The sequence below is a fragment of the Pavona decussata genome, unplaced genomic scaffold, assembly GCF_977016875.1.
Source record: "Pavona decussata unplaced genomic scaffold, jaPavDecu1.1 SCAFFOLD_273, whole genome shotgun sequence".
NCBI classification, from domain to species: domain Eukaryota; kingdom Metazoa; phylum Cnidaria; class Anthozoa; order Scleractinia; family Agariciidae; genus Pavona; species Pavona decussata.
The window spans coordinates 27,030-54,184 of NW_028145675.1; the positions used below are offsets into that span (position 1 = coordinate 27,030).

General features: G+C 36.8%; 1 protein-coding gene across 12 annotated transcripts in view; it reads left to right on the top strand.

Annotated features, from left to right (window-relative positions):
• The first annotated feature begins 5,496 nt into the window (after positions 1-5,496).
• Positions 5,497-27,155, top strand: part of LOC146455458 (uncharacterized) — a 145,082-nt gene continuing 123,423 nt past the window's right edge. Inside the window, exons 1-5 of one of the 12 annotated variants that reach the window (XM_085094140.1) lie at positions 5,497-5,632; positions 8,997-9,103; positions 9,300-9,389; positions 10,382-10,453; positions 11,286-11,333. In XM_085094140.1, the coding sequence (XP_084950266.1) occupies positions 9,026-9,103; positions 9,300-9,389; positions 10,382-10,453; positions 11,286-11,333 (288 nt within the window). In that variant the 5' untranslated portion in view covers positions 5,497-5,632; positions 8,997-9,025. Of the gene's footprint in view, positions 5,633-6,500; positions 7,577-8,996; positions 9,104-9,299; positions 9,390-10,381; positions 10,454-11,285; positions 11,664-18,884; positions 18,917-27,155 lie in introns of those variants that run through there. The other 11 variants (XM_085094138.1, XM_085094139.1, XM_085094147.1 and 8 more) reach the window with 11 other exon arrangements.

The following is a 27,155-nucleotide window of genomic DNA, read 5'->3' on the forward strand; positions in this document are numbered from 1 at the left end:
ACTGAAATCCAAAACAAAATTGGGGTAACCACCCATTTTTCAGAGATAATTAAGCAAGATATCTGAAAAATGCGCGGCTACCCCAACTTTTCTTTTTGGAATTCAATGACCCTTGTTAAGCTCTGCTTTTACCACATAGTCTTAAACCAAAAATGCTACTGCATTAGAATGCTTTAAAAGAAATCTGAATTTCTCAGACAATCCCGAGATTCACCGAACGCATGCGCAGTAGCCAAATGAGGCACCTTTCTTAAACATCATCAATAACAAGCACTTACCACTTTCTCAGACATAGAAGGGAAATGATCACCATGGATGAAATGTTAATTGATGTTAAAAGACATTTTCTCGTCAATTTACTTGAAAAAAAAAAAATGTAAAACAAGAGAATAAGGATGTTGATATTGGGATTTAGTATATACCGCAAAAGTGAATAGTGCTTTTCGCCCGCGCTGATTGGCTAGCTCGGAGGTGATTAGCCAAGCACTATTCACCTCCGAGCAGCCGAAGGGAAACAAGATGGCTTCCCGTTTCGCCACGGTCACTTAAAAGAGTATTTCGATAAAAGGGACGGCTATTACAAAAAATACACAAAGAGTAATAAATTTTGGTTTGACGGCATTACATGGTGAGTTATTTAATCTTTTCAACCTCATATACCTAAGGCGAAAAATAAAAATTCAATGCATTGTTTACAAAAACTGTCGAGCACTATAATTACAACGTAAACAATGAAACATCTAATGTTTTGGACATCTTATGTTTGCAGTATGGTTTCAACAATAGGACAAATTTCACAATTGAAGAAAAGACACGTAGCAATTAAAAACAAGTGCCCTCAGAAGTTTAATTTGTCCGAAAGAGAGCAAGACGGAACTTTCTATAATAAAAAAAATCGTATACCGCGTGGCGCGCGACATTTTAAAATTTCCCACCATTCGTCGGTATATTGTCTAAAATAAAGTAATTTTTGTCCCATTTCTTATTCAGCTTGTGTGGTACATACTAAAACAATTATTCACCTCAGTGTCTGTGAATAGTGCTGCATATTTACCTCTCCGCGATAAATATCCATCACTTTTCACCTCCACTTTGGTGAATAATTGTTCACAGGAGCTATAATCAGGGATGGCGACCGTGAGCGTGGGGTCCACGCGACCCCATGTGTGATAAAAAATACTATTTTCAGAAAGAAATTGCCTTCACGTCATAAATCCGCGCGGATACACGCAAATTTGCGTGGGGCTATTACCTTATATGAAAAATGGAAGAGAAAGTCCGGTTCGGTTTCGACAAAATTACATAATTTTTAAACGCTTCGAATGTGAAAATAACATTTTATTACCCTGTACATGTTTACGTTCCTCCTTCTAACTTTACTAAACTACAGCTGTAAACTAAAGCATTGAGGACAACTTCAGGAAATTCTAGTGACTGAGTAGAAAAAATTAAACCTTAAATAGTACAAATATAAAATGTTCCATGCGATGCTGATATATATAAACTTAAAATTTAATTCGATAAGTCAGTTTCAACCCTTTATGTAAATCTTTGAGGAGACAAATTGAGGACATCGTTTAAAACGTTTTCTACGCACTCGCTGGCATAAATTTTCGGCGCTTCCACCAAATTTTGTAAACCGTCATTTTACGAGTGTATAGTTTTAAGCCGGCCAAAGTTTAGCATAAAAAAAACTTTCAATGCTGAGTGCCTGTGAAACAGGTAATAGTTAAACAAGTTAGAGATTAACGAGGAAAAGGTAAAAAATAATTCTGTTTATTGGCAGAAATTAGTCAAGCTAAAAGCTGTCGAATTTAGCAGATTTCGTTCACAGATCAGTGCCAAAACTAACTTTCCACTTTCTCTAACAACAAATAACTGAGCTTTAGACAATTTTCGGGTACTATGAACCATATCATACGGGCAAAAGTGACACAGAAAGCAGGTGAGAAAAATTTCCTTAAGTTATTAAGTACTTACTTGTCTGAGTACATATTCGTAAAGTGTAAGCTTTTTTCATTCATTCAACTGTAGTATCGCACGCAGTGCCACCGTTTTGGCCCCTTTTTGAATTTACTGTGAGAGTCATGTGATCAATATGCCGCTTATTTCAACTTTCCCCGTTTTCTTTTAATTGTTACCTTTTCGTTGTGAGAGTCTAATTCCTTAAATGTGGGCACCGAGCGTATATTCCCTGGCAGAATTTTTAAATTTGGACGCCATTTTGAACGGGTAGAAAAAAAATTAAATTTCTCTATGCGCGATACTGGCCATTTAAACGCGTGCGCGCACGCGCGTATGGCGCATTTTTTTCTAAAAATAGATTTTTTTGTTACAGCACATGAGGACAAGCCCATCCCTTTGAGATTGCAAATGTCAATAAGACCGCAAGAGAGATCTAGACCAAACGGTAGAGAAAGTAGTATAGCAAAATAGTAGCAAATAGTATAAATAGCACAAACAAGAAAATAACATCGAAAAGTTTGTAGAAAGCTTGTTTGAGATGAAGCAGAAGATTATGCGCAAACTGTGGAGAAAAAGAGTGACAGCAACTTAAAGGGAACTCTATTCTGACAACAAATTGACGTTAAGATTATTGAAAATAATGTCTGAATTCTACATTTGAGTTGAAAAGTGGAAATAAAATCCAAGAGTGCCAAGAATTAGATATGATAATAGCCTATTTTCGCTTTTAAATTTCACGCACGCTGCCATTTTGGACTTTATGACATCATAAACTATACGGTTGTCGCTATTGTCAATAAGCAGGGCCGGGTTGTTCGAAAGCTGATTAATAACGCTAATCCACGATTAGCAGTTAATCGAGGGTTTTCATCTCGCTCGTTAAAAATAGTTTTAAGGCTTAATTTCGAGCTAGAGGTAAAGAATAAGTCTAAGTAAAAACTGAGGGCCAAAAATCTTTTGGAAGAATCTTTATTTGATTAGCAATTAAACTCGAGTTAAAGTTTGCGTGGCCAAAATTAGTTTAATCCGGCTTTGAACAACTGGGCCCAGAAGTTCTTTTGTATGAACAATTAAGTAACCGTATTGCATCATGAAAATAGGCGATACGGGATACGGGAGATTCCCGTTTATGTTTACTTAAAGAAAATGAGTACATAGATGAGAATAGTGCAAACAATTCTGACCTTTTTATTCTAACGCAACACGACTCTATTTATATTTTTTTGCTTTTTCCGTGCAAAAATTTGCACAGTGAGAAATGAACGAAGAAAATACTTTAGCAATCGCACTTTTAAAAGTACCTCTTGACGGGGCTCTGAGTAAAAAAAGCCTAAGGCTAACAAGAAAAAGATCATTGAAGAAGACGTTTGTTCGAACAAAGTTTGCGCGCGGTTTAATTAACAGATTCAGTTATTGACGCGATTAAGCGTGTGCTACGGTTGTGGTAAGCAAATACGGCGTCGATATATATTTAGCGATCCCTCAATTTTACATCAAATGGATCACATGTAAAGTTCAGTTTGTTCCTAAAATAACACAGTTTATTGATTATGAACTCTTTTCTGTTATCACTAAACGAGAAAAGCGAGTTATCGAAGAGCTAAGCCTTTTTGCATTCATCTTTGCTGTGAAAAAAAGCCACCCCTTAAAAGCTACACATGCGTATTTCGCCCAAAAATTGACTGGGTTTATAAGTGGAAATGAGCTGTTTTGTTGAACCGCTCGTTAGAATGTCATAAAGTATGACAAAACAATAGTTCGCTAAATCCGTAACCCGTCTACAAACAAAAACCCAAGTCTGACAGAAGATGTCGTCACAAAACATAATAGTGCACAAACAATGTTCACAGGAGATTTCTTTGTCAAAATTACATGGAAGCAGGGTCACCATGTCAATTTTTTGTGAATTTTTCTGGAGACAAAAAAAAAAATGGAAAAAATCTTAAGAGTGCATTTTCTAAAAATATAGGAAACGGTACCTAGCTCAAGAACAAGTATCAAAATATATTCCTTCTTAGTTAATCTTGCACCATGCTACTTTCAGGTACCCAGAAGTACGTGGTATACAAATAACGTTTAATAACACCTGTATAAATAAATGAAATAAACGACTTTATGGGGACACTATAAATCAATGAAACAAATATACAAACTGAACATAACATTTTGTTTAAAATCACACTTTGTTGGAGACAAACCATTTGGCTATTTACAAAGCGTGGCCTAGCTTTCCTCGCAGACGCTCTTTTGGCTCGTGATGATGGGCCAAAAGAGCGCGTCTGCGAGGGAGCGGCTAAGCGTGGCCTTGAATTGGATGATTTGTGATTTGTTTCCAGCGGCAGGACACGTCAGCATACGAAGAACGCGCTCAGCCGAAGTTACCTCCAGTTTAAATTACTAAAGTTGTTTAAGATTTCTGTAAATTGACAACGAATCTCATCTCCCGACGGCTACCATCAGCATAAATGATGGTGCACACAAATTAATGTACTATGTTCAGACATTAAACGCATTGATCGGCAGTGATTTTGAATTCATACTTCAGGGCCTATTACGGGTCAATGACGGGCTTATTTGCGCTGCACAACAAGCTGAGGCATATTCCCGCCAGCTCTGTCAGTATCTGTGTGTTGAAGCAATTAAATAAAACCTTATTGTGATCACCGTTTTCCATTTAAAAGCTATCAGTTGTAGCTAACGAGTTTGATTTATAAATAATATTTAGTAATTTGCGGAAGTAATTTCCTTATTACTTTATTCATGAAATTGATATCCTTCGCTATAAACTGAGACAGGTTGAGTGTTCGATGTATAAATAAGTTTCGTGGTTGATTTTAAAATTCAATTTGAGAAATGAAAACCAGTTCAGAAAGCTCCGATGATCAAAGATTTTCGTTTAAAAATACTATCGGAGGCCAAGTCAAAAATTAATAAACCGATCCGGAGCAACCCGAGTAGGGTCTGTGGGCTTAATATTAAATTCATCTTTGTACTGAGCTAGTTATTATCCCACTTTGACTATTTTAAAATCTTGTGTTATTTAAAACTTCACCAACATTCAGATATGAAATCAAGCTATACTTCAGAAACTTCAAACGGCGAGACTAATAATTAAACCTGTGATCATTTACAACTGAAGAATCTTTCTTATGTTCTGTTTTGTCGCCACCGGCCGCGGCTCGGGAATGGCTAGTCGAGCGAAACAAAAATAATTCAAATGGTGCTCACGGCATCACGTAGTGTTTCTTTTGCGCTCAGCCAGCAGGGCCAGTTATTTGTTTTTGTAATTTAAGGCATCACAGATAAGTAAAAAGTGGAGCTACAGTGGTCAATAGCTATAGAAGAAGAAGACGTTGCACCTTTTTTTTAAAGGGTGATCTAGCTGTTATTTATTATTATTACTTTTTTTAACGCGGAGTTTATGACTGTTTTGCAGAAGCCGAATTGTCATAACAAAAGACCCTACGTCACATACCGGAGTTGCTTTTTCTTGTTCAATTCGACGAAATTAGTTTGCATGTGTAGAGCCGATTTTTACTCACACAGTCATCAGCGGTTTTTTTTTTTTTACTTCATCTCTGTCGTGAGTTGCCTAAATCTTATCGTTGGCGAAGAAACGGTCCTGGGTTGCTTCAGGTTCTCAGAAAAAAAGCGAATAATTAGCAAGGTGAGTTCACCTCGGTTTCTGGTTTCACAGCATTTTAGTTTTATGTGCGATTGCATTTAGTCAGAGTGGCTGGCAGTCGTTTTTATTGAAAGGAAAGTATAATTGAGATGGGCAGCGCCCAACGACAAATTCCGTTTTCTGTTGACCAAAATCGAGTGCGGGAGTTTGATAGGAATGTTAATTTTAAATATCAAAGTGCGCGCTGAAATATATATATCTGAGTTCATCTGTTCGGAGTTTAACTTTTCTTTTGATTCGTAGCAAATTTTACCCGTATAAATTTACGGGAATCGAATCCATCCCTCCGAAATTACAAGCGGCTGTGGCTTTGCCAATAGAAAAAGAAATCAGTTTTCTTATGAGTGCTACGACAGAAAGGCTGAGATGGAATTTGACCCTGAAATGAAACTGTGGGTTTTCGTCACAATAAAACTCGACTTTCTAGGGTGATTAACGCCGGCCTTTTGAACAGAAACTTACCAAAACAAATCAATGGGCGTCCAATTTGAAGGTAGGCAGTGTTGCTTCTTTTGTTGGTCAATCCATTAAGCTGCGTATTTCAGCCTTATTAATTTGTCTTGCAATTGAGAAATAGTTTTTGATCCGGAGGCGACTAAAAGAGTTGAATTTTGAATTTCTGGTGTACTTCAGCTCCAAACGGCTTCCAATCCTGATGATTGGAGAACCGTTTCAATATTTAGCCATAAAAGGACTCTTGAAATTGATTTTAAACTTATTTCTTAGTATTTTTATTTTTACCCAGTTTGAAGTAAAGGAAACAGCTGAGAAAACATCTTGAAAGCAGAAATTTTATGCCATAATTTCAGTTAGGGAAAAACAAGAAAACAAGCAAACCAGTTTATTTCCTTTTCAATCGACAATATAGTTTGATAGGAAAATGATGAAAACACAGCAACTTTGTAATTAAGCACTAGCTTGTTAACATTTAGCTTGTCAACTTGTCTAGACTACTTTTGTGTTTTATTATAATTGTGTTGTATAAACTTTACGGTTGAGCATCAATTTGTTTTTGCCCTTGGGCAAATTGCTCACTAATAGAATAGAATTCTAAACCTGTCCGTCACAAAATATTACTCTGTGATTTATCTACGCCGTCATCTACTAATTAAACAAAAGGTTTTTTCAAATCGTTGAAACCGTTTCAAGAAAAGGACAAAGACAAAACGTTTAGCGCTAGGACAAACTGCAATTGGTAAATTGAGTTAAAGAAAAAAATTCTACTCAGACGAGGAAATTAAAAATAAACCTACGATACAAATAAATCCATAAAACTATCTCGAAGGGTACTACCCTAGAAATATTAGATCTGAAATAGACATAACTCTGATAATCAACAAAACAATTGAAGATAGGCTTTCAAAACTACTTGGCAACCTATTGAATGGCCGCAGGATATTTTTACTTCTATTGACTTTGCTTAGTGCATTTTATGAGCCTTAACGCCAATTTAAACGAATTATCCGCCCGAAATATCTGAAAGATTAATTTTGGCTTACCAAATATTCGTGAAAAAGAACGCGATACGCTAAGCAATTGATATAAAAGGCCAATGGAACTCATTGGAACATGAAAACGAGATCTCCAGTGGAATATAATCAGTATCATTACTTTTGTGGAGGTTATGGAATTTTCACACGTAATCGTAAAATTTCAGGCCAAACGATGGCGTGGGGTTGAATTCCCCATGTAGCCAATAGCGATTTAAACCGATTTAGCCGTTTAACCGACAGTAATACAAATGTATTTAAGCGGTTTATGACTGTGCGGAAAAAAAATCTTAGGAAGGATTGAGATGATTCAAATACGAAAATTTGCGAGTTTTATCACGGTGTGTCCCGCATCCTTGCAGGAACATAAGCGTCAGTCATTGCACACTGCTAATCAGACTACATTCATCTGTGGAAAAACGCGAGTGCCTTTGAGGTAACGTATAGTTGATTTTTCTATCAATGAAGGTTAACGAATTACCTCTTTTAATACTACAAAATGGATGATCTGACTCAATATCACTGAAGCCGACAATTATTTGTCGACCCAACGCGGTTGCGTCTTCGGTAAATATTGGCTGTGCTGAAGGCCTTAATCGTATCCGTGTTTTCTTAGTCAAAATATTACCTCAATTTTCGTAAAATGGGAAGTAATATTTTTTTTTGTTTTTGAAGAAACAAAAATTGCGTTTGGAAAAGGTTTCTGCGACTAGATTGACTCAATGTAACTTAATGATCCTAACATTTCAACCCATGCCGCGCTTGTCCAAAAAGTACTCGAAAAGGCCCTAGAACGATCTGTGGAAACAGTATTTTGCTGATATTTTCTTCGTTGCCTTAGCGATAAAGAAAATCTCACGTTTTCTTCGAAAAAATGTTAACTCAAAAATTCTTAACACTGAAGAAGCTAGTTATTCGTTTTGTAAGGGGCAAATATTTCGTTAGGGGAAGAGGAAGATTTCGTAGCATTTTAGAAAGACCGGGAAACAGCTCGTATTAATTCGGGAAATAAAATTCGTTCCCTCCACTTTCGGCAACATGATCCGTTTCAGTTAAAGCATCCGAAGAGATCGATCTGTATTAGCTTATAAAATACAGTTGAATCTCTCTACAACGGCCACCTAGGGGACAGAGGAAAGTGGCCGTTGTGGAGAGGTGGCCGTTATGGGGAGGAAGGGGTGTAATATGACACCTTTTTTGCGGGAAGTACAACATGTTTATTGTGCCAAGTTCATGCTTACTGTAGCCTATAACGGCAATCCAATCTTAAATAATACATATATAGACAAAATACACAATAAAACGTAAATAATGTTTCGAATCAAAATGTTAACAAGACGAAATGAGGAAAGTTCGCAACATTTGCTATATTATTGTAGACAATTTATGCTTACTGCAGCATATAAATGGAACACAATCAAAATACGTATATCATTAAAATGGATACAGAAACGTAATGTTCCGAGGACAAATGTCGATTACTGCATCAGTTTATAAAAAACGGTTTTTACAGAAAAGAACTGTATACTGGCCGTTGTTGAGAGGTTATTTTGGCAGTTGGGGACACACTTTAGTGGCCGTTGCCGTTGTAGAGAGGTTTAAACAAGAGCTTATGTATGGACTGTCCGCCGGGACAAAAAAATGTGGCCGTTGTAGAGAGGTGCCGTTGTGGAGAGGTGGCCGTTAGTGGAGGTTCGACTGTATTCTTTTAAAAGGTCACAGAGCTATCTGGGAACACAGAAGCCAACATTTAAATTATTTTTCTTTAATATTCTTATTGAGTTAAGTAGAAAACGAGGCGATTAGAATTATTTCAATTCCGTTTAATTGATTATTTTGTTTCTGGTTTTCAACAGTTCACTATTGCAGCAGCAGAACCGGAACCATGTTTCGCGTCTTGTTTGTGTTGGCTTTTGGATTTTTTATGGCCAGTTGCTTGGGAGCATCGCTGCCCGCAAACCAGGTATTCACGATTTTATTTAAACCTGAATGTCTCTCCAGATTTCTCTCAGTTTTCGTACAGTATTTGGTAGTTCTCAGCTTCTCCGTGTCTTTCAGTTTTCGAAGTTTGTCTAATTCAATGTTCTCCTGGCGATCACCCACGTTATCATAAAGGACCATTTCCCTTCACCGATCACCTTTTTCATCTTTTATTGTAGAGAGATTCTGCGGGACGCCGCTTATTCAAGCGTCGCCTCACCCTGAAAGGATTGAAGAGGCAAATCCAAAACCTGCAACACCGTGTCCAGGTGGGGAATAAAAGAGAATGCATTTTTTTCTTTTTATTGGAACGTCGAATTTTTGATCGGCTGCGGTGGAGCGGGGACTTTTAATTTGTTTAGTTTCCTGTTGAAAATTAAAATTAGAGTTATATTTCTCTTAACGAGCCGATACATCTCTGGTTGATCAACGGTCACAGCGAATTCCTAAATTTTAGTAAGTTAGTACTTATTATATGTAAACTTCAGCATCTTTAATTTCTACTTATTAAAGTTTGCTAAGAGTATAAAAGTAGTCCTGGCTGCACAAAATACCCATAAAGCAGGATGACGCTGGGATAGCGCAGTGGTGAGAGCACTCGCCTCCCATCATTGTGGCCCGGGTTCGATGCCCGGACTCGGCGTCATATGTGGGTTGAGTTTGTTGTCGGTTTTCGTCCTTGCTCCAAGAGATTTTTCTCCAGGTTCGCTGGTTTTCCCTTCTCCTCAAAAACCAACTAACTAACAATCCAGCTCCCTTCAATGTACCACTTGCACCAGCTTTTTTTCTTTTTAAAGTGGCCATGCATGCATCGCAACCAACCAAAGAATGTCTTTGTGGCGAGGTTTGGAGATAGGCGAGAAGAGAAGAGAAATTTTGCGCAGTGATTTACTGGATAGCTTCATTTTGGCACGTCTCTACGATTAGTCAGACCAAACCGACAGACCGTCAGGTACCGCCGGATGATTTTTTGTGTCTGACTTATCAGTTCAGTCGTTTTTCTCTCTCCCCTTCCCCTGTTTTGGATGTACCACAAATGAAGCAGTTTTCTTTTTTCATGTTAAGTACCTAAGCTAACGGGCGTGCTTGGTTGGGAAGGGATTACGCTTGGGATATTAGATTGATGGTATCCCTTGCACCTCCCCGTCGCTTTTAGATGTAAGTATCTACCCCCACCCCCTATAGGACAGATTTAGCTGTATTATTAGTATGAGTTCATCACAGGAAAATTTATGGTCTGGATATTTTTCCTTTGTTGTAGAACTTGGTCACCAAGTTGGGCAGGATTAACCCGATCAGAGCAAAAATCAACGTTCTGGAAAATAACTTTCAGGTGGGAAAAATAGAAAACGAGAGAGGCTTTGTAGTTTATTAACTGTATAGCCATAAAGATTTTATCTCTGGTTGTTCACATGTCAAATCCCGTGAGCAAGGCGAGATTTGGAGTCACGCAAAAGCAAGAAGAGAGATTTCTTAAGTAACTCTTCGTCTATTACACGGTTATAAAAGCAATACTAATGATAATTTTCTAAAACTTTCCCAAATTAAACTTTATCGAAGTCATTCAGCTATCGTCAAATACGATGTTCAGCAGCTGATTCGATGAGGGATGAGAAAGTAATTTGCAAGCTCGTCGATTTAATTTGAAATTCGTTCAAGATTTGGAGTGTTCGTGTAGTTTTTTAATTATTCTATCATTTCTGCATTTTTCCAGTTTCCGGATGAAAAAATTACGGTCATACTTCAATAAATCTTACACTGATCTCTTTGGCGTGGATGAAAGAATAATAAATCTAGCGAAAGGTTATACCACAAATAGTAGGACTGGCCTAAAATGTCTCTATAGCCAAAAGACTTGTCCCGGGTAAGGTGTGAATCGTTACGACGCTACCTGATGGAATTATGAGATTATCTAATAAGCATGCTCATAATTCAAAGTTTTGTTCTTTTCTTTTGTCTGCGAATTATATGCTAAATTTAAGCCCTAAAAACCGCACGCAATTAATTTTTTAGCAGGATGAATAGCGTGTCGAAGAATGCAAATAAGCTTATAGTTCAAACGCTTCCCAGAAAGCTGTTGGATCTTATTATTCACAGTTTATACCCGTTCACAACGTTTTTCAATGAAGTGTATATATACTAATTGTGACAATTCTTGTATTTAGAACCTGAAAAACAGAATGAATGGTGCAAGAGTTCACTGCTTCAGAAAGGTCTCCAGTTGGCAACCCCGCTCAGACGGTTCCATAATGTATCTAGACAGGCAGTGGGTGGGTTGTCCACATCTTTATTTCTTGCACGCATTCATCCTCGGGAGGGAGGGAGACTATAACTCCGCTAGGGTTCGCTACTACTACGATTGCTGTAAGTTTACTCTTTAAGATGGCGAACCTTTGATAAAAAAATATGCAGTTGTTAAAGTAGAAGCAGTTTTCCTAAAGTAAAAGTTAAAAGTTGATCAAAGTAGAAACAGTTTTTATTATACATATTATCAAAGTAGAAGCGCTTTTTAGTTCAATAAAGATTGCAATGGTTAAACGGTTGATCTCTGTAGCAGCTTTTTTTAACTTTAATATGCATTGCGTTCAAGTGAACATTGCTTCCAACGTATTTTCTTCTTGTTGTTGTGTCTCATTTTGAGCCAGTTTTTAATTCCACCGACGGCAATGGCACATTTCAGAAAACTATGAGGTACGAATGAGAGATTCTGGGATCAGTTTGCAAGTGTTTCTGGAAAGAGGACACAGAAGTTAAAACAATAGCAATTATAGTCAGCTGCGATGGAAACATTATTCCAGCTGAAGTATTTTTTATATTTCGTAGCTGAACCAAGAAAAAGGCACTGTTCGTAAGCGAAATGCTCGTCATCTTCTCTTCATCCTTCCTCGAAAAGATCCCACAATCCCTGTCTCGAAACACTCCCACCACAGTTTCTGGAGTGTACAGCATTGAAATGTAAGCAGATTCAAACACTTCCGACAAAGCGCGCAAGAGCAAATGGGAGAATCGTTTCCGGTTAAGAGATTGCTTGAAATATTTTTTCCCTTGTATCCCACAAAGACTATAACCAACATCTAATTTCTCCTTAGGAGAACACGACTTTGACAAGCCTTACCGGTCAAAAGAATATTATTATTATTATTATTATTATTATTATTATTATTATTAGGTTTATTAAATAGGTTTTAATAGCTCTTTTTTCTACTTTTAACTTGTAAATATCAATTTTGCTTGGAATATTATAATAAAGAAAGATATTATTTGTTTTATTATTATTATTATTATTATTATTATTATTATTATTATTATTATTATTATTATTATCCAAACGTATAAATGTGACCGAACAAAGCATTAAGCGTCTGTGAGTCCACCACTAGTAGTTTCGTATCTCGTTCGCTCAAGGCTTCAAAATAAGGACCGTCATTTCTTAGTATCATTTAACGAAAATCTTATTTTCTTAACTTTGAAAACTCGTATTTTAGCTTCAAATACACGGGGGAAGAAGAGGCCTTAAAGTGTTACTGAAACAAAATTTTGCATTTTGAGTTGATTTGCCAAAAGCATTGTTCATACCTCCTCCAGCACCATAGCCAACTTTCTTTGGGAATTCGGTCTCCGAAGGTGCTCTTTTGAGAGCTTGAATATGACAATCTTGGGCCAAAATGTCGGCTTTTTTGACGCAGCCAAAACGATCTTGTGACGTCACTGGTTGTATCGGTCTCACCACACGGAGTATAATATGGGGTAACAGATGGTCAATTTGACTGCCTACAGAGCGCATTCAAATTAGTTGAGAGGTCCAGCGAAGACAAGCGCACTACGCCTTACACATTATTTAAGAAGAACAGGGATTTTGGACTGTGTTTTGTGCCTAGTTTGGCTTTATCGAAGGCGAAGCCTTAAGACTTCAATTCTCAGAACAAACCCTTCAAAAACAACATTTGAAGAAAATATTTCTCTTACTATTCAAACAGAGATTACGCCACAGAGGTTACCCAGATGAAACTCTCTCAGAAGTCAATTTCAGCGAAAGAATGTCGGCCCTACAAAGAAAACAAAAAAAGGAAAAAAACATTTTGCCGTTTGTTAAGGAAGATCGCCCTTCTGTGCCTATAAACCTTAAAAAAAAATTCTGGTGAGTAAATGGCACTTGAGAGAAAATCACCCTCTGCTAAGAGAGATATACAAAGTCCCTTCCCTACTTTCGCACAGAAAAGGGAGATCTTTGAAAGACGTTCTCGTAAGAGCAAAGCTTTGAAAGTTATATTCTTCCTATCTCGACCAAAAGGAGCTGTGTTTGGCCTGTCCTCATTATTTTACCATCCCAGTGTCCAGAAATGTTTAAGCCCAAAAAGTCACTTTCAGCGGCGGAAAAAACATTTTTTCTCTTCGTTTCTCTCAAAACAGATTTCACCATTTGATTAACCACTTTTCAAACTATAAATTGAGGCGATAAAAGTGGATATGAAAATTTCTTTTCAGTAGCACTTTAAAAAGGCCAATTTAACTCTTAAAGACATTCTCGTGCAAGCTAAATTTTAAAAAGGTTAAAAACACGCGCGAAGGAATTGCGCAGGTTTCTCACTTAATTTACACATTTGATTGACAAGCCCACAAGCACACACCAAACATCCAAACAGCACATCCAGCATGAACTAAAGAAACAGAGAAATAAGTACACTATTTTTCCACTTTAAAACAGTCACCAACATCTCCAAAGTTAGAGATTTGCGTAGAACAGACAATCAAACCTGAAAAGCACAACCTGCTTTAATATATTAACCGCTAATCAATTCAAAAAGCCAAAAACAAAAGAAGCTAATGATTATTGACTGAAACTATGAGCCCAAAAAAAATAGCCCAGTATAACTAACAGAACATAAAAACTTGGCACTCAAAGGAGTGCATGTTGTTTCAGCTACCATAATGAAAAGTTATTGCCTGTGTTTACAATCAATTTTACGAATATTTCACTGTAAAAAGTCTAATTTCCTGTAATCAATCAGGGCTTCGTTCACTTTATTTCACTGCTACTGCCTTGTTCAAAGCCACAGATAATTGGGCTTTTAATATAGATAAAGGTAATTTTAATGCAGTAATCTTTCTGATTTGAAGAAAGCTTTCGACACCGTCGATCATTCTATTTTGCTATGTAAATTATAAAGGCCTATGGTGTCGGAAGCAACTCGTCTAATTGGTTTAAATCCTATTTGGATAATCGTATGCAAAACGCTTTGTAAATGGCTCTCTCTGATAGCTAACCTTTAACTTGCGGTATTCCTCAAGGTACTATCCTTGGACCTCTCCTTTTTCTACTCTACATAAACGATCTACCGAACTGTCTTGTTAACGAACATCCTAGAATGTATGCGGATGATACTCATTTGACCTTTGCCAGTAACGACGTTGCGTATCTAGAAGAAAATATGAACGATGATCTAAATAAAATTACTGAATGGTTAACGGCAAATAACCTCACTCTTAATAGCTCAAAGACCGAGTTTATGTTAATTGGTTCAAGGCAAAGGCTAAATACTTTTAACAGACTCCCGTCCTTTACTATCGACGGTAATTCTATAAAACAAGTAGAATTTTCAAAATCTCTTGGAGTATACGTAGATGAAATCTTAGTTGGAATATACATATCGAACATATTTCCAAAAAAATTGCTTCCTGCATTGGCATCTTAAAGAGAAGCAGGTCTTTTGTTCCTTTGGAAACGCTCCTATGCACCTATTAATAATACTTTAGTTCAACCTCATTTCGATTACCGAGTGTCGTATGGGGGAATTGCAATAAATCTCTTTCTATTAAACTACAAAAACTACAGAATCGCGCTGCGCGTATTTTAACCTCTTCTTCATATGATGCCAATGCAGATGATCTCTTTGTTAAACTTGGCTGGCAAAAACTTAACCTTCAACGTGATTTAAAAACAGCCACCATTGTCTATAAATCTCTCAATGGTCTCGCCCCTGATTATTTGAAATCAATGTTTACTAATCGGAGTGCAATATCTACCTATTCTCTTAGGAATTGTGAGGGCAAACTAGCGGTCCCACTCCCCCGCACCAATTTTCTAAAAACCAGTTTCAGCTACAGTGGTGCGTTGCTGTGGAACAGCTGACCTATCAATCTACGGCAAGCACAATCTTTTGCTAGTTTTAAATCCGGCTGTAAAAGTTTCCTCTCTGATAATGCAAGTTAATTAATTCACACGGCATTCATGGAAAGCAGGCAGTTTATTTTTTTATTGTTTCTATTTTTTGCTGTTATTAAATTTAATTTAGTGGTAGATTAGTATTTTAATAAAATAATTAATGCAATTTTAGTACTTACTTTAAGTCCTGATGTTTTTACCCGTGTATAAATAAAGTTAAATAAATAAATAAATAAAATTATGCTCGTAAAATAGAGTATTATGCTTTCGGGCGTCACCCGTGAAAGCAGGGTATTATGCTTAAAATTATGCTCGGCTGGAGGTATAATGCTCAAATTATGCGGGACTACCCCACCCCCCATAGGACCGTACCTATTACTAAACCTGCCATGATGCAAATCTACGAAAACTGTACAAGCTTGGAAGCCTGGCATAAGAGCTATGTAAGAAAACTAACAAATTAACTTGTTGACAGTTCGTATTCTACAGCCGTCTGAGTGAATGAAAGAAAGCTTAGGAAACAGTCTCGTTCCACGAATTTTCGGCCGTCTTTGTACTAAATATTACTAATATTCTATCCCTCCGAAAAGAAAAGGCAGTATTTTTCACGTGTTGCTAGACTGTGAGATATCTGTATGATCCAATTGAATAATTAAATCCGAGTAATCAGGTAATTTAGGCGACTAATGCCTTTTGAACAGGTTATTCAGGTCACTTGCCGCCGTTTAGTTTACGTCAAAGGTTTACAAAAACCATACACGAACCCTTAATTCTAAAAGTTCGAGTGAATTAAAAAAAGAATTGTTGAACCAGGAGCCCATGGTTCCCTGATTGAGCTGAAAAATACTTGAATTTTTGAAATGTGTTTAATACCAAAGTATATTTGTTGGGGGGAGGGGGGGGGGGGCCTTCTCTTAAATTCACATCTGGTATTTTCTTGCTTGAAGCTTGTATCTTCTGGTGTTGATATTTGCCCTTCGCCACCGTTGCTATGGTAACAGCTGTCGCTTGAAAACCAATAAAACGCTAAAATTTGATCATAGATTGAAATGATGGTGTAGTAAGACCAAAATCGAAGCATGCCTTGCATGCGAAATTTCGATTTCAAAATATCCACTCCAAGGTCAGAAAACTGTTAGAAGCCTCCTTAAATTTTTAATTATGTTTTCTTACTGCCATGACAACATTTTACCCATTCTTGCTTCGATTTTATCTTAATTTGTTAGTCTAGTGGAACATACGTAATATAGGTGTTAACTGAAGCGAAGAGTATATCTACTATAAAAAAAGGATAAGTCTACGCCTATGCGATTGACCTTTTAGCAAGGTTTTGTTAGGATATTTTGATCAACTCTGATGACAAACACAGTATCTTGAGAAAGGCCTTTTATTAATTAACAATTGTTTTAAATACAGCATTTTCGTGGAAAGCCGCATGATGACAACGTGTTTGACAACGTATGAAAATTATCAAATATTGTTCATCTATTTTCGGAATCTGTAATGAGTTTTTACGACCTTGATAGGAATAAGAAATACACATTTAGCTTCGTCAGTAAATTTTTTCTACCACCCAAATCGAAACGGTTCGAAGCCGCTATTTTAAAAACTATTTTAAAAATATGAAAAAAAAGGAACTGGCAGTTTCGATTTTTCTCGGCGAAATCTCTGTTTTAAGCATAAACAACTGGTGAATTTCTGAAGAGTGGAAGCGCACCAGTATGGAGATATACTTCTTATATATGTATTTTTGGTTACGAGTCAAAGACTATTTTCAAGAGCTGTGAAGGGAAAAGGGAAAAGAAAAGGAAAAAAAAAAGAAGTGAAAGAGAAGAGAAGAGAAGCGAAGTTAAAAGAAAAGGAGAGGGTAGAGGAGCAGGGAATTCGAAGAGAAGAAAGGAAAGAGAAGAGAAGAAAAAAAAAAGAGAAGGGAAGCGAAGCGAAGAGGAGAGAAGAGAAGAAAAGAGAAGAGTAGAAAAGAGAAGAGAAGAGAAGAGAAGGGAAGAGAAGAGAAGAGAAGAGAAGAGAAGAGAAGGGAAGAGAAGAGAAGAGAAGTGAAGGGAAGAGAAGAGAAGCGAAGATAAGCGAAGAGAAGAGAAGAGAAGAGAAGGGAAGAGAAGGGAAGAGAAGAGAAGAAAAGAGAAGAGAAGAGAAGAGAAGAGAAGAGAAGATATGAACAGTGAAGAGAAGCAAAGTATGAAGAAGAGAAGAGAAGAGAAGACTCACACTTATCAATCTTAAATTTTATTTTCTCTTTGAGTTTACATTCTTTTTAAACCTTTATGTAAAAACAGTCGCATAGAAACCTAAGAGTAACATGAAAATAAGCCATTGAAGTGCAATGGAATAATACCTCCAACAGTACAGTGCAAAGCCTTCATGACCGCTTTCGGCGTTGTCAAAAACACATTCCGTTGCTACGATTAATCCCGTTATTTAAAGACGCTGCTATGCCATATAGAATTGATAAATCCATATCATCAGTCTTTTCGTAATTCGTAATATACCCTTGAAACATGAATAAATGAATATGAATATATGAGACATCATATATTTGAACTGCGGATGAAAGATTTAATAGAAGAAAGATGCTCGCAGTTAGTATTTTAAAATCTTTCATCTGCAGTTCAAATATGAACATCTGAACATTGCATGATATATTATAAATAAATAAATAATAAAATTAATAATGCATCTATATGGATAATTAAGTCAATTTGTTTATTTCTTTATTTTTTTTTAGAATCAATTGTTGAAGGAGCCAATATCCGGCCAACTTGGTACACTTGGTCAATAATGCATATTTGGCTAAACATAAAACTTCCGTGATCGCTAGAGAGATACCTATAATGGCAGTCTAAAAATTCCCCTTTCTCACTGGGAAAGTGACTCCCCTAAAATTGTCGGCGAATTTGCAACCCCACTGAGGGACACTTATCATAAACCTACCGAAGTACCACCCCAGCTTTGCAACTTTTTCATAAATGCACAAAAAGAGAGTCAATAAAGCAGACAAAAAACTAAAGTAAATGTAACTGTCATATATAATTTATTGATCTTTCAAACGATTGCCTTTCTTTTTCTTAGAAATGACTTTTTCCAGGGTCACTCGTACGATTCGCTCAAAGACCTTAGCCACAACAGGAATAATAGAAATAGGGTGGTAATTATTTAAATCGGAACGTTCTCACGTTTGCAAGCAGCAAAAGTCGAAGCAATTATCCGAAGGGTTCGCTACAACTACCGATGCTGCAAGTTTACTCTTTAAGTTGGAGAGCATTCATCAATGCAGTTGTTTAAGGGGCTGATCAATCAACCATCAGAGCGTAAACAACTGACAAACAACATGTGCCTTTTTCTTCGGCGATAAAATCGGCTTAGTTTTCAGAATAACCCTTGTTTAACATATTAGAACTTGATATCATATATTGCTGTAGTGATATTATAATATTTTGAGGCATATTTTTTAGAGTACTTTTGAGTCAACAACTTGCCACGAATGAACAGCGTCTAAATTTGCATCTCACGCCCACAAAGGGGTGAAATGAAGCGCTTCTTCTTGTTTTGAAAGTGTACGCTTGATAATAATAAGTTATTTGCAGTTTGAAGTTACTACGGAAACACACTCAAAAAAGTAAGTTGAATAACTGAGGAGATTCTAGTCAATTAACTTAATATGGGTCTAACCACATCTGAAAGAATGTTTTCCATCTCTTTATCTTCGGAGGTGATATTTTCTTAGGTGATTTAGTTAATAGCGGAGCTCCGCGCGCGCCGAAGGCGCGCGCAACGGAGCCTTATAGCTAACAGAATTTGGTAACCCGTGAATGCAAGAAATTTTGGTTTAGTTATGACGTCACTTTTGTCGATCCGTACGACCGTACGCCTGTCCGTCCGTCCGTACGCAGCGGTCGTTTCGCCCGACGTTATATTGCCTGGACTCACGTCGATTCGTGTGATGTTTAAAATAATAAAATGGAAAATTTACATTGGAAAAAAATAGCTATACGAACTACAATATAAAACAAGCGGAGATACAATCAGTAAAAATTGTACAAACAAACTAAAAGAGATCCTTACGTTGAGGTGCCGAGTTTTTTCAAGGGATTTACCTACAAGATGATTGATTATGATTTCAAGACAAATAGCTGGCATGTTGATTTGTAACAAATGTTGTTAGCGGGAAATTTTACCGCGAAGTGAAAACTTAGTACTAATTATGAATTCCATATTGAATATGATGTATTCAGCATGTTGTATTTCGTCGTGCAAATCGACGCAAGTTCACCCGAAAGCGTAGACTTTCGGGCGGAACAACCGCAATTTAAGTACCACAGGACAACTCAGGTTGTGTGAAGCTGTGCTGCGATTGTGCTGCGACCCTTGTTTATTTAGCGGGAAGTTGCTTTTAAGAAAAACACAACGACATTTTGAAGACAACAAAATACAAAGTCAAGTTATGTAACCGACAGCGGGAGAAACAGCAAGAAGACTAGCGGCAGGAGCAACAAATCGACTTGCACATCATCAGAACTTTGAAGTGAGACCATCTTACTCCGACCCGGCGCGACGGATCGTTGAATTTTTCCTCTTGAAGTGAAACGTTTCGCTCACTTGATGTTGTAAAACGAACGGAAAATCAGGAATTGGAATAAAAGGAATGGTTATTCTCAGAAGAGGCGAGTATATTCATGTGATTTTGTTGACAAAACTTTGCTTCTTTGCTGTCTTGCACGAACCTGTTGTTTTGCAGTGTTGACACGCTGTTTAATAAGCTAAATACTGCTAACTTTACAGGAGTCTTTTGAGCTCACTTTTTTCGTTCCATGTTCATTATTTCCCTAGGAGTTTTATTTTCTAATCTCCTGCAAATTTTCCCTTCCAACAGCGGGAGAAAGGGTATAAATACGACTCGCGGCCGGCGGGAGAGGTGGCATAAACAGCAACCGAATCTTGAAGTAAACTCATTTTATTCTGATCCGGCGCAACGAATCGTTGGATTTTTCCTCTTAAAGTGGAAAGTTTCGCTCACTTAACGTTGTAAAACGAACGAAAAAATCAGCCGCGGAATAAAAGGACTGGTTATTCTCAAAAGAGGCGAGTATGTCCATGTGATTTTGGTGACAAATCTTTGCTGGTTTGCATATGTTGATTTCTCGCACTGTTGACACGTATTTCTGGCACTGTTGACACGCATTTAACTTAATAACTTTAGAGCAGTCTTTTGAGGTCATTTTTTTCGGGCCATGTTTATTTTTTTCTTTGGAGTTTTATTTTCTAATCTCCTCCAATTTTACCTTCCAACAGCGGGAAAAAGAGCAGGACGACTAGCGGCGGGAGAAACAAATGGACTCTTTTAGAGGCGGGATAACTGCGGCCGAAGAGAAATCATTTTACTCTGATCCGACGCAACGAAGTGAACCTTTTCGCCTACTTAACGTTGTATACCGAACGAAACATCAGCAATGGAATAAAAGGACTTGTTATCGATCCCCAAAGAGGCGAGTATTTTATTTTTTGTGATTTTGTTGACAAAACTTTAAGTTTGCTGTTTTGCAAGATATTGTTTTTCTTGCAGTGTTGACACTGCAACTTGTTTAACTTAAGCTACTGTTAACTCATTTTTTCGGTCCATGTTCGTTATTTTACTTGGAGTTTTATTTTCTAATCTCATTCCTTTTTGTTTCATTTAAGAAAATTTGATTCTCAGGTTAAATAGTCAGTCAAACAAACGCCTCCTAACACTGTATCGTTAGCATAAACTAATGACACGTTTTTCTCGCATATGTTTATAATTTTTGCATTTATAGGATGTCTTTTCAAAGAACGTCAAAAGCGAATGTAAAATTAGTCAATAGTGTGACCTCATTTTCATCAAAACATCAAGTGTACGCAAAATTTAATATTTGCTCGCTCTTTTGTGCAAATTGTTCAAGATCGTCGTTTAGTTTATTTCTGTTCTGATTGCTATGAATTATCACAGTTTTTTTCCATTTGTTACTCCAGCATTTGAAGTCTGTTTCATGTTTAGTGTAGCCTTTTTCTCTGTGACAGTGACAGTGACAATTTGCCTCGATCATCTTTAAAACTAAAAAAAATAATAATAATAACAGAAAAAAATACTTCGAGCGTGAAGAAAACTATCAAAACTCGATAAATAGCCGATCCAGTCCTGAATTTTACCTACTGAGTACATAATATTTTGATATTTTTTTGGACGTCCACTCACATCCATGTACATGTAGCTTAGAATGTTAGTTCTGCTGAAACGGGTTTTTGGGGGTTCAAGAGGATACCTTATTACCTTAATGACAGATAGCATTTTTATTTGAGTAGAGTTAAGGTTTAATTTTTAAGCGGCAGGGGTATTTTGCAGAACGCCAAACGCTGAATCCATGGAGGTCCTTTTATGCAATGGCTGCTATGACAACAAATAATTTAAAGCTAACCGTCTGTATAATCAGTGCTTAGCCCTAAACAGAAAAGAAAAGTGCTTAGACATTGATAACTTTGCTCGTTGCTTAATGCTAAACTCTTATAGGTGGCGTAAAATGCGACATTCGGCATTCAGCGTTCTGCAAAATACCCCTTCCAGTTAAGTAACATTAACAATATTTTTAAGGTCTAAGCACTTTTCTATACTATTTAAGGTTAAGCGATTTACCAATTGAATGCAAAGCGTGTCCACTTCTAGTGCTTCACTTTTTTTTTCACCAGCAATGGTAAAAGTTCACACTTGCTATGATCATTCTCACTCTCACTCAGCATCCCCTCAGTTTCACTGCACCATGTTTCACCCACAGCAACAGTGTCGTCTCCATCTTTTTTTATCATTATCATCAGATGTGGGTTTGTTAGCTTGTAAAAGACACTAGCCTGGCACTTTTATTGTCGCTAATGTCTGTCCCCTTTGCTTCTCGTAGATTACTGGATATTAGCACAATCTTTTCATTTTTGAATTTTTTTTTCTTGTATGGAAGGGAGTGTTTTTCAACTTAGTGTCAAGTTCAAAAACATAAAGAGATTTTAACTCTCCAGATAGTAGTAACTCTTCCCAACTGTAAATCCTAGTTCTCGGTTTCATCGCTTCTTAAAGGTTGCTTGACTTCGCAAATCTTTGGAAAAATGGAGATGTTTTGAATGGTCTAGGTACACTTTAACTAGCTCTTCAGAAACCACAAAAGTAGAAGAAAAAGTCTGCAATTTCTTTTGCTGTGTTCAGCTTTCCTTCATTGAAGGAATAAGGCATAAAGTCATCAACAGTATTGGTCATGCTGTTCCATCTAAAGAAGTAGACGGAGATTCAGAGACATTTTAATTTGCACCTTGACTTCTCTTTATCTGTGAAAGGGCATGGAATTCTGCCCATCATGAAGCCAGCCAACCATTTGCACATGAAGCGCACTGATGCTCTCTCTTATCCTTGCAGGTATCTTTGACAAATTCCATGTATAACTCTAGCCACAAATATTAGCAAAATAATTATAGCCGGGTACATGTTTTTTTGAACTTTCAGATGCCTTCATGTAATCATGATTAGCTGGGTCCTGTTGAAAAAAAACCCTCCCTCCTCCTCCCTATCTGTTACAATGCCCTTATGTAATCTGACAACAGGTGCATTGTCAATGTGCAATGCCATGTCATGAGCAACCCTCCATGCATTTCGTTCCGTTCTTTATCTTCGTAATTTCATAGTGAGCTAGTCACAGTCATCTTCTAAATTTCTTTGTCTGATTTGTCATGAAATCTTTGAAAATATTCCATTTCATAGAACTGCCATCGATAATGGCATCTTGGCCGACTGCAGAATTAGTCCTTTCCAGCCAGCTTCCCCCTGGCCACTGCTTTCATGTAAATGAATCCTGATGGGGTAATCAGACTTGCAAATTCTGGACAATTCGTCATCTCAGAACCTGACCTCGTCAAACAATAGCATTATCCAAAACGTGAAAGGGAAAAATTTAAAAATCATCATGGGCCGCCATCTGGATAAATTATGAACCCTCACTCAGGAGTGTTTTAAGATTTGCCACTGCCTGGGCACAAAAGTTATTTATAGTTATTTATTTTTACAGTGCAATCTCAGTTATTTGAACTCTCAATTTTTCAACACTCCCAATTCTTTGAACAAATAGTTGTTAATTCTCTTGCCTTTGCTTCAGTTAGTTTTTTGTCTCCTATTTTTGGAACAAAAGTTTCCCTAGGAAGTTAAAAAAGAAATTGGTACTTCCACTGCAGTGATTGTCACAAAACATTATACAAATGTTAATATACCAAGTAAATTGTTTTCTTTTACTTAATTTTGATTATCCAACAATAACTGTTACTTGTCATGGGTTTTGTGACGTCAGTAACCAGTGCTACAGTTTTCTTAGACTGCAAGCAGTCCTCCTTTTTTCCTCAGATCACACGAGCAAAAGCGCCGGCAAAATTATGCAAATTAGAAAAGCGAACGAGGAGGGGTCGCGGCTTCCTCGTTCGCTCGAGCTCAGATCGCGCGCAACAGAAGTTAGGAAAAGAAAAAGACTGCTCGCAGTCTACAGTTTTCTACACCTTATCACATAGTCTGGTATAAGTTTTTCAGTAACATAAGGAAAAACACTAAATGATATTATTTTCCTTTTCCATTCTGTCCAGGGTTTATGTAAAATCTTTCTTTATCTAAAAAATAGTTTAATACACTGATTCTTTTGGAGAATAAAGTGATAAAATGCTTTTAATTTGCTATATTTCAAGCAAAGTATTAGTTGTACATCATTTTGTGAATTCAGAAGAGGACTATTACTGTATATGCACACTCAACTCTCTATAGGCACTCTTGTTCCTTTTATTTTTTTTTCTCGGAAAAAACAGGATTAAATTAAACTAAGGAATATTTTTTAGAGAGTGCTTATTAAAATTAATGATACATTGTAGGTATTTTGCTGTGTAAAAATGAATGGGACTTCTCAGATGAGGTGCTATCTACAAGCTGAAGTGATGAGGCCGCAGCAGTGTAGTGTTTAGCAGTCTAATGACTTCTTCAATTGGGATTTTGCTTGTAAGGATAAAAGGTTAATGGGTTGAAGAAAGGCCTGTTCCTTAATTGAGAAACCAGAGAATAAAATCTGCAGTGTAAATTTTTTGGTGGAAGGAAACAACTTAATTTTCTCCTCAGTATTACCTCAGTAAGGAAATGTATTCCATGAAAGGTAAAGAAAAACTCTTTGACCTTGGCAGGATTAAAACCCATGACCCCATGACTTTGATCACTGATGGTCCAAAATTAATCTTCTCATTAGGGCGATGCAAAATTTAAGTGATTTCCTCCCACACAGAAATTTACACTCCAAGGATAATTCTCTGATTTCTCAGTTGTATAATCAGTACTACAAAGCACAAAATTTCATTATCCCTTAATTGCTGTGTAATTTCCAACTTGACTCCAAGTTAACTCTCATGTAGCAAAGTGTTGAAAAACTGCTGGGGATAACTGGCTTCCATAACTGCCTAATAGATTTTTTTTGGTAAAGATTTTGACAGGGACAATTGAGGATTTACACCCAAGTGTTATTTGATTCCATGTCAAACAATTTACTACCTTGATTTAAAAAAGGTACAGATGACTAGGGACTGAAAAAAAAACAGTTTTTTTTTCTGTTGAATAATTAGTTTTACGACATTTATTGCATTCAACATAGAAAGAACACACTCCTTACACAAATTGGAGTTGAGATTGTATGGGAGAACCAAAGTTCATTGCCATGAATGAAAGGATATTGGGACACATATCTGGCACCCCGTGTAGATTTTGCAGGGGAAGATGACATCATCACCAAATTAGCAAAGGAGACAACCTAGGCTAGGATTGAGGTCATCAAACGCACTCCGTAATCCAGTTTTGATTATTACTTGTTTTCATATATGGCATTCACAAGTGATTGTCGTGTTGACTTTACAAATATCAAGAATAAGAGGCAGCCAATTGAATAAACAATCTGAACAAAACATTATCACTTTTCATTCTCAAAACAAAGGAACTAATGTGACTGACAGGAAATTATGAAAGGTTCAAGTTTTGCTATCCCTACCAAAACAAGTAGGAAAAATTATACTGCATTTTTAAATTAAGTTAAGCTATTGTACTGACAATATCAATTGCATGGAACTGAGCACTTAGTTTGAGTTTCTACAAAAAACCAAAATAAACAACTTTAAGTGTACAAGAATAGCTATCAACCTGGGAATAACAGAAATTTTTAAAAATGAACTTTTCAATCTAATTTACATGTATTGAATTAATGAGCTATAAGTGCAGTAAGAAAATAAAAAAATGACATAGAGCTAATTTGACTTGAAATATTTCTCCTGTGTTCAAACATCTCCAATGTGCATCTCCCTCAAACAGAACCTAAACATCAACAAAAACAAATCACTCAATTTGACTAGAAAACGATGAAATTTAAAATATCTTGTAAATCCCTATAATTTATTATGACTCGTTTTTCAATCTAGCGTACTGGTATTAGTGGACCACATGAATTCATATAACAACACTGGCCTACTATTGTACGTATTAGCTTGCAATTTTAATATTATCTTGATTTAAGATTTCTTTTAGAAAATTGCTCCTTCTTCCAAAAAAAAAAAAAACACTACATTGAACAGTTTAAAGGTGTGTGTGCATACATAAAGATTTGAAGTTATCTTGCCTCCTTGATTGACAGAGCTGTCGGACCTTTCGCTTTCCACTGACACCGTAAAACCACTTCGACTTTTGAGATTTATCACATTAAAAGTTTTCCTTCAACCCAACAAATCTGCTGTACAAAGAACAGAACATTTCCACACAGTGGCGCAGGAAAAATAAAACGAGGCGTAGGAAAAATTCGATCGCTTCCAAACCTGAAAACTTATGCAAAAATTAAAAAGATCCTTTCTTTTTTTTTTCTCCATCCTAATACAGAAAAATGTCTGAACACTGATATTTTTATCCTGTTTTATCCAAATCTCTAGAACAAAGCAAAGATCGCAAAGACAACTAAAATCGCTCCCAGAGCCTGCGTTACCCTTATCCAGCCCCCGTTCCGCTGCTTAAGGGTAACGCGGAATCTGGAAACGAGTTTGCCGCCATATTTGTTTACGAAACTTTTAAATTAAGAATCTGGGTACTAGCTAGCCTCCCTCGTAGACGCTCTTTTGGCTCGTCACGCAATTTTTCCTCCCCAACGAACACTGCTCGTTGGGGAGGAAAGATTGCGTGACGAGCCAAAAGAGCGTCTGCGAGGGAGGCTAGGTACTAGCAATCTCATTCCCATTGAAAAACGCGCGCGGGCTTTGAGGACGAGATTGGGGTACAAGCGCAGAGATCAACCAATCACCAACCCTTGCTCGGTGAAAGGAGAAAAAATGCCCTCTGTTACAACAAATCAGCTTTAAATAATAATTGTGTTTTCTGTATTCCATTGTTATTGTTGATGGGGAGTTTGCTGCGTATGCACAAAAAATATATATAACTGCAGAAAGGATGAGGAACTGGCAAGGTTACTGTGTCCATACGATAGGCAGATTTCTCTAAATGCTATGAAAAAAATTGGAGCTCCGCTTTTAAGCTTGGCTAAATATATATATTAATTCTCTTTACACGGTCTTTTTCTTGCTACATAGCTTAAAACGTTTGTTAAGTTTACGATCTTATCAGGCAGGGTTCCGTTATAGCGAACACCCTACTTTTATTCTCGTTGAAATTTTAGATGAGCGCCGCCTCATCCAATTGATGTTCACATTTTGTGTTTATTCTCTATCACCAATAATTTCCAAGTGGACAGCTATAACTATTTTGCTAAAACACATTAATTCTAGGAAATATTTGTTGCGAGACAAGACTGAGTTT